General features: G+C 46.7%; 2 protein-coding genes across 2 annotated transcripts in view; both read right to left on the bottom strand.

Moving 5' to 3' along the window:
• Positions 1 to 2,324, bottom strand: part of CSUI_009197 (uncharacterized protein) — a gene marked incomplete at its 3' end in the record, with an annotated part of 3,388 nt that extends 1,064 nt beyond the window's left edge. Inside the window, exons 1-2 of the mRNA XM_068069313.1 lie at positions 1,021 to 2,324; positions 372 to 489 (exon numbers count right to left, since the gene is read on the bottom strand). Coding sequence (XP_067918712.1) covers positions 372 to 489; positions 1,021 to 1,699 — 797 coding nt within the window. The remainder of the gene's footprint in view (positions 1 to 371; positions 490 to 1,020) is intronic.
• A 1,389-nt stretch (positions 2,325 to 3,713) lies between these two features.
• CSUI_009196 (toxoplasma gondii family d protein) lies at positions 3,714 to 7,713 on the bottom strand (the record flags this gene model as incomplete). The annotated part of the gene is made up of 2 exons (XM_068069312.1): positions 6,080 to 7,713; positions 3,714 to 5,410 (listed from the first exon to the last, which is right to left on the bottom strand). The coding sequence occupies exon 2, from the start codon at positions 5,040 to 5,042 to the stop codon at positions 3,714 to 3,716; it is 1,329 nt and encodes a 442-aa protein (XP_067918711.1). The 5' UTR covers positions 5,043 to 5,410; positions 6,080 to 7,713.
• Positions 7,714 to 7,772: the final 59 nt, after the last annotated feature.

Raw genomic sequence — 7,772 nt, 5'->3', positions numbered from 1 at the left:
GATTAGAGAGAGATAGATAGATTGGAGATAGATAGATAGATTAAAGATAGATTAAAGATAGATTAAAGATAGATAGATAGATAGATTAAAGATAGATTAAAGATAGATAGATAGATTAAAGATAGATTAAAGATAGGTTAAAGATAGATAGATAGATTAAAGATAGATTAAAGATAGATAGATAGATTAAAAATAGACAGATAGATTAAAGATAGATAGATAGATACATAGATGAAAGATAGATTGAAGATAGATAGATAGACAGATTAAAGATAGATAGGTAGATTAAAGATAGACAGATAGATTAAGGATAGATAGAAAGAGATACATCGATGACGTGTAAGAGAGTGAGGGGTTTCGTTTCATTTTACCTTTTAAGAATAGAGAAAGAAGGAAGCTTCATATCAGCTACAGCTTCTGAGAGTGTCTGTAAGAGAGAAATTTTCTTCATCCCCCCAACCCGTGTAAAACAGATTCTCTCGAGAAGATCTAGAAGGCAGCATCCCCAGGCAGAGTCACAGCCATCGGACCATCATCCCCACACGCAGAAGGAGCAGTGTACAGACACTCCTGCTTGTCTACTCTTACGTATGCATACGTATAGATAGATTGACAGATTAACGTGTATGACGGAGATAGTTTTGTAGAGGCGTATCGACTGGGCGATCACTGGACGTCCGTCAGCGTCTCGTCTCTTGTCTCTCCTCTTGAGAGGGAGAGACAAGAGACAGGAAATGCAAAACCCACATCATCATGAAGCGCTGAGAGAAAAGAAAGCCTATCTAACAACGAGACATCTACCAATGTTTGAAAAAAGAGCCACGTAACCCACGTATATATATATATATATATGCATGTGTATGTACATACATATAGACATATATACTTATATCTGTATATCTGTATAGGGACTGAGTGAGGAGTCCCGAGAGAAGAAGGTGACAAAAGGCGTTGAAAATTCAACTGGGAGAGTCATGTTTTCGGAAGGTTTGAATACTCGTCTATTCTGTCTTTGCTTACCATCGACTTCTTCTTCATTCATCTTCTTCTTCTTGTCCTTCTCACTTGGCGGGTTGCCTACTTTCTGACTATGGCCCCGTCCACCACGTGATCCTGGGGATTTTCTCTTAGAGCGACTACCCTTTCTCTCCTCTCCTTCATCTTCTTCTTCTTCTTCATGCGAGTCCGTATCTGCAGATGGTGAGAATAATTCCTCTTCGTCTTCTTCCTCCTCGTTCCAAAGAGAATCACACAACTCGCCTCTATTGTCGTAGTTATCTCCAAGAGAAGAAGGGATTTCGCCCCATACACGAGAGCTTGAAGTGACGCCATCCGAGAGACATAGTTCACCCTTTTCTCTCTTCATTTTCTTCAGCTCTTCAGAGATCGAAGATCGATCTCGTGGCGAAAGGGGAGTCATCACCATGCCATGGTGTCTCCCTAAGAGATGAGGTGTATGTACACCCGAAGTAGACGTAGTAGTAAGAGGACTCGTAGATAGGGAGGGCAGGTGTGAAGTCCTCGCATCATATGATGAGGGAACTTTCTCATCTTGGCAAGGAGGAAGAGTCAAATGAGTAGAAGGGGATGTCCTTGAAGATGAAGAAGAGGAAGAAGAGATCCCAGAATCTTGTTCTTTTTTCTTACCGCGCTGCTGTTGCATGCGGGTCTTAAGCATCTTCTTCGAAGCTGACGGCATCCTTCTCTCCGATGAAAAGAAAAGGAGACTAGGGCAAGGTCAGGAAAAGAAAGCGATGAGAAATAAAGAACAACGAATGAAAGCAAAGGGTCTATATAGAAGACGACCAAGCTTCATAGTCACACAAAAGCCATGAAAGACATGAAAACTCCACGAGCAGTTGTTGTGTAAGGCTCCTCTTCCTTCTCCTCGGCTCATCTTCATGCCTTGCTTGGGTCCAGAGTCTCTTAAGAACAACTTGAAGACAACATGTGAGATGAGGATTACTGTGCAATAAGACGTGGGAGGAGACAGCCCCTAGAACCCTGTTGAGACTGTTGTGCTCGATGCATAATGTGGCTGTGATGATCTAGAGAGGCAAGCAGCCAAGGTGGGAAAGGAAGGAGTCCACTCTTCTCAGCAACATACGATAGGTAATTTCTCGGGCTAGTTAACAATGTCTTTCTACCGTTTAGAAGAAGGAGGCATTGTCATTCTTTTCCCTCGGTGTTTCACGACGGGAGAGACACGAAGAAGTCTCGGTGACCATCAAGCGACGAGACAGGGTGGATATCGATGTTTAACGGCTAAGAGAAACCTACCTAGAACCGAATGATAAAGAAGTTTGAAAGACAAGTGAAGTTCTTGAACGGGAAAAGAAGGAAAATATGAAAGCTCAAGAGAGACAGAGGTGAAGATACACTCGAGAGGGGAGTCCCAACGAGAGGGTGAACATGCGAAACAGCTGACCAGGTGAGTGTTTCGCGACAATCGATCGACCTAACTAATGATGAATCGATTGCCTTCTCCAATGACCAGATTCCTCTCGCCGGGAAGGAGTACAGCGCAAAGTGACGAAACAACTCACGACACGACAGAAGGCTCCTGCGCTGTGTGTATTCAAGACGATCATTTCGTTCCTGTGGAGATGCGCTTTCACCTCACACGGGGGNNGGGGGGGGGGGGGCAGTGCTCTTTTAGGAGACAACCTATGAGTGCCGTCTATCAGGGAACGATACTAAAAAGAGATGTGAAGACAAAGAAGTCATATGAACTTGACGGATGTTTGCTAGAAGATAATAGAGGATTTGCCGGTCCGCAGTCGAATGGAGTGGGGCCTTTCGATCTCGGTTTCTACTGGCAAACAGATGCTTACCCTGGGTTTTCCTGTGTGTGGAGTTTTTCGGGAGAATTGGAAGGGCTAGTGTTTACTTCACAGAAGTCCGGTTCTATTTGGAGACAGGATCATCAGTGAAGACAAGAGACCCGCGCAACCCCGTCCGAACCGCCACTACGCTCGAGGCGATCATAGGGAGCCGGCTAGCTCGCTCTCCAGCATGTGACTTGTGACCATAGGATCGCGATCTCATAGCGAACGGTTTTAGATGTATCTAAAGGGGGAAGCGTGATGGTGCTTCTGCAGGGTCACCTTAGAGGAAGTGAAGCGGCTTTCCCTGTGGGTGTCGTGTACGGAGAACGAACCAGTGGACTGAAGATCACAAATGGCTGGGGCGAAACGCTCAGTGCCCCCGGTCCTTGTAGGTGTCAGAGGCGAAGATGGACTCCCGCGAAGCCTAGACGGCCCGGAAGGGATCAGCGTAATACCTAAGACGGAAGTCGACACGTGGAGAGATGCGTTAGTAGCAAGTCCAACCTGCCAAAGTATGAGCATCTGAACTCGATGTTGTTGGCACTCGCATCCGTTTCGCTTTTCCATCTGTGCTGGTGAAGGCTATTCGATCTCGATACAGCACAGAAATCTCGCCATCCCCGAGCCGTTGCCCGTGTTTCTTCGTCGACAGGCGGAGGTCATTTAGATGACCCGCGGGAGAGGTGTATTGTGCGGGTTTATAATGGAGTATTATTGTTTTGAGAGTGGAATCGAGACGGAATGAACCGGTAGAGTTTACAGGAAGTTCCTAGAACGTTGACGATGCATGGAACAGCACGTATGACAAGCGTCTACTCTGGACGCTTGGTGAACGCAGCGCGGGAGTGTACGAGAGAAATCATCAGGGGAAGGGAGTCACATCTTCTACATGCCCTTGGAATGGAAAACCGGGGAGGAAAGTTCCATGGAGACAGGCATATGGTGACCCTTCTTGGATTTGCACTGGGTCCTGTATTTGGTCTCAAAGCATGGGTAGGGCTGCTGCTTGACCTGATCCTCATAGCAGGTCTTCGGGACGGTGTAAGTCTGGGTGGAGCATTGGTTCTCCATGACGGTCTTCGAGCATTTGTATGGCTCCTGAGAGGGGACGTTCTTGTAGCATGTGTGGTCGACCTCAAAAGGGACCTGTTTGCATTTCTTCTGTGGGCAGGGGTACTCTGTTTGCATGGGAACCTGCTTGCTGCATGTCTTGGAGACATAGTCGCACTGCTTCTCGGTGACAGTCTTGGTACATTTGTACGCATCCTTGACGGGGACCGTCTTGTAGCAAGTCTCCTCAACGGGGACCATCTTTGTTTCGCATTTGGTGCGGTATTTGGTCTCAGGGCAGTTGTACGGGACCTTCGTCGGGACAGTCTTTTGGCATGTGTCTGGCACCTGGACAGGGACGTCTTCGCATTCCTGACGGTATTCGGTCTTCGGGCAAGAGTAAGGCTCCTTAGCGGGCACCTGACGAGTGCAGACATCGGGAACCTGGACGGGGACCTTCTTGCAGCTCTGCTTGTACTCGGTTTTGTGGCATTTGTATGGCTGCTGGACCTGGACGGTCTCATAGCATGTGTCAGGGACCTCATAAGGCACCTCTTGGCATTGCTGTTGGTATTCTGTCTTTGTGCATGGGTAAGTCTGCTGGGTCGGGACCTTCTTGTAGCAAACATTCTTGGAGGTGAATGGCACCTGTCGGCAAACACGCTTCTTCTTCAGCTGACGGAGCTTACACTCTTTGCCCATGCATGGTGCCTGCTCGTACTCCTCACTGCATTCAGTGCGGTATTCGGTCTTGGAGCAGTCATAAGCTTCCTTGGTCATGACGGTCTTCGAGCAAGTGCTTGGGACTTCGACGGGAATCTTAGTGCACTGGTTCTTTGTGAGGGTCTTCTTGCATTTGTAGGATTTCTTCTGGTCAACAGTGCGGTAGCAGGTGTCGGGGACCTTAACAGGGACTTCAGTGCACTGCTGCTCGTAAGATGTCTTGCTGCATTTGTATTCCTCAGGCTTCATAACCGTCTTGTAGCATGTGCTGTCAACCTGGAAGGGAACCTTGCGGCATTTCTGCTTGTATTCGGTCTTAGTGCAAGGGTAGTTAACGAGCTTAGAATCTTCGCGGTGGCACACCTTGTTGACAGTGTATGGGATCTCGGAGCAGAACTGCTCGGGCTTGGTCTTTGTGCAAGAGTATGGCTGCTTCTGCATAACAGTCTTGTAGCAAGTGTCAGGCACCTGAACTGGGACAGTCTTGCAGACTTCCTTTCCGCATTCGTAGGTTTCGGTGTTGTACTCGGTCTTTGTGCATGTCTTAGGCACCTCAAAGCACTCTGTCTTGTACTGGGTCTTAGGGCATGAATAAGGAACACGCTGAACGGTCTGTTTGAAGCAGGTGTCTGGGACTTGAACAGGGATGTTCTTGCACACCTCCTTCTCCAGTGTCTCGGGGCATGAGTATGCCTTCTTCTTGGTCACGTCCTTGTAGCAGGTCGACTGGACTTGGTAAGGAACCGTCTCGCAGATTTCCTGGACGGGGGGGGCAGTTACAACACCCTTCGCCTCAGCTGAGACAGCTCCTGCAAGCAGGACAACAGCTGCGAATCCAAGAAACTTCGCCATTATTGTTGCGTGCGTTCCAGAAAACAACCCTGTAAGTGAATACAATAGAATGAATGAAGAACAGGGGTGGTATCCTTCTTAGAGTACCACCACCGGAAGAAAGGAAAGCAGGGAAGTCACTTCTTGACTTAGATCAGCGGAAGGAGATTGCTTTGAAGAAAGAAACAGTAAGAAGATGTACTGATCAGCATCCAGCACATCACAATGACCCCGATGGCCGATCTTGCCGGCTTGCAATTAACCACGGCTGCCCTCGGGGAGAGAGAGAGAGGAAAGTCTTAGCGACCATCAGCTAGGAGCGCGCGAAGCAAAGAAAAATAGGCGGACAGGCGGCTGAAAATGTCGCTGTCCCTGACGTTCAAAAAAGCAAGACCGACCATGCTCCTCCTAAGCACTCCCGGTCTGGCTCCTCTCTCCGGTACTACGGGAGAATCGGGTCAGTTTGTGAAGAAGTAAAACTACCCACTTTATGAAGAACCTATGAGTAACATGTCATCCTGGAACTTTACTATTTTCACTAAAGGCCTCTACTACACAACTAGGAAGATTCTACAAAGATTGCTCCCCTACACCCCGTTCATTGGGTGGGTGAGGCTGCTGTTCAGGTCAGCCGATAAGAAAGATTTACGCCTTCTGACAGTCTAGTAAAAGCAAACAAATGGCCCTTCGCGAAGAGGGTTCATCCACAAACAAGGGGGACCTTACTCACCTGCGCTTTTCTACCGAAATCTCCCTATCGATTTATATCGCGTGCGATCTTCCTTTAGCTCGTTTCAAGTCTGGTCGCCTTTGTAGCGAACATTAAATGAAGAAAAATCACATCATCTTTCTCCGGCCTCTCTCAGTTGCCTAGCCTTCTGTGTAGAGTCACTCGCCTCCCGTGTTCGAAGCCTGAGGAAGGTTGTGCAGAAATGAACGGATTCTTCTTTGAAACTGCTCTCAAAACTCTAAAGCGCAACTTTCTCTCCGTTGTGACCACCCTATAAACTGCACTATCAACATTTCTTTTCTTCGATAGAACTCCTGAGATAGTCTGATTTGTAGAGTAAAAGCGCCGTGGCTTCCAGCGGGAGGCACGTCGACCACATCAGCACTCCAGAGGGATGGATACCAAAAGTGTAAGAAAAGAGACAGAGACATCAATGCAAAAGAACATTCCAGTTTGTTCTCTCTTTTCCTCATGACGAAAAGAAGGAATGAAGAGAGAGCTCTTTTCTTCTCTCTAAAACTACGATGCCTCTCTGTGAGATAGAGTAGAAAGATAGGCACACCGCCCATTCTACACACCCGATCTCCTTAGTACAAGAGCGTGAGATCCATGAACAGCCTCCCGTTTTGAAGTCTGTCCGTTATGTCTTTTCATCGGTATGACTTCTCCTGCCCTTATCCTTCTTAGAAAAGGACGTGAAAAGATTAGTAGTAAAGTAAAAGAAAAGCCAGATTCATAAACACACTTCTGCTAAGATCGACCGACCAGACACTTCGACTTCACTTGCTCTGAGCCCCATGGTAGGTAGAGAAATTTCTGCCTAAGCTCTTTAGTCCGGCCTTGGCGCGTAATGAAGAGTGGTTCTCTTTAAGATCTTAATCATTTCTTTAAGAATCGCATGACGATGAGAAGGTCTTAGTTGTTTTCTATCTCATCTTTCAATAGAAGAAGAGACAGAGAGAGAGCTCTCTCTCTCTTCGGTAGGAGATGCTTAGATATACAAGACAACGTCGTCTTTATCCCACGGGTAGAAGAAAAGACTCATGCTGCTCTCTTTCTTGTTTTCGCAGACAGATAAAAAAAAAGAAAATTCATTCAAGATCTCTATGACTTCCCTATCTCCTTCTTCACTTGTCACTCCTCTTTCTCAATCCTTCTCTCCGCCTTTCTTCTTTCCTCTTCACCCTCTTGAAAGAAGAGGGAGAGACCAAAAAAGAAAAACACATTCAATCATTCGAAGCGTGTGGCAATGGCTCTCTAAAGCATCGGTAAATTCATCGTAGAAGAAAGAATCTATTCTTTTTCCCGGGAAGTATCAAAGAACAGCAAGAGACGGGTAGCTTCAGAAAAGAAAGTTTTATTTATCTCACTCCTCTTGTCTTCTCTTCTCTCTCGAGGTTCGATAAACCAGCTCAGGTGGAAAAGGCTCGCTGCCGCCTTTAAGGCTTTGACGGACCTTCTTCACCCTCAACACTTCCAAAAGAAGAAGAAGAAAGAGCAGGTTTCGTGAAGGGCCGATCAAGAGTTATGGCTTTGATCCATTCAACTATTAAAAATCCTAAGAGAAGATGAAAAAGAAAAGAACGGAGAAGAGAAAAAGAAAAAGAAAG

Source organism: Cystoisospora suis (assembly GCF_002600585.1).
Source record: "Cystoisospora suis strain Wien I chromosome Unknown contig_5398, whole genome shotgun sequence".
Classification (NCBI taxonomy): domain Eukaryota; phylum Apicomplexa; class Conoidasida; order Eucoccidiorida; family Sarcocystidae; genus Cystoisospora; species Cystoisospora suis.
Note: the sequence above shows the minus strand (reverse complement) of the source record. Positions and strands in the feature narration are given on the sequence as shown.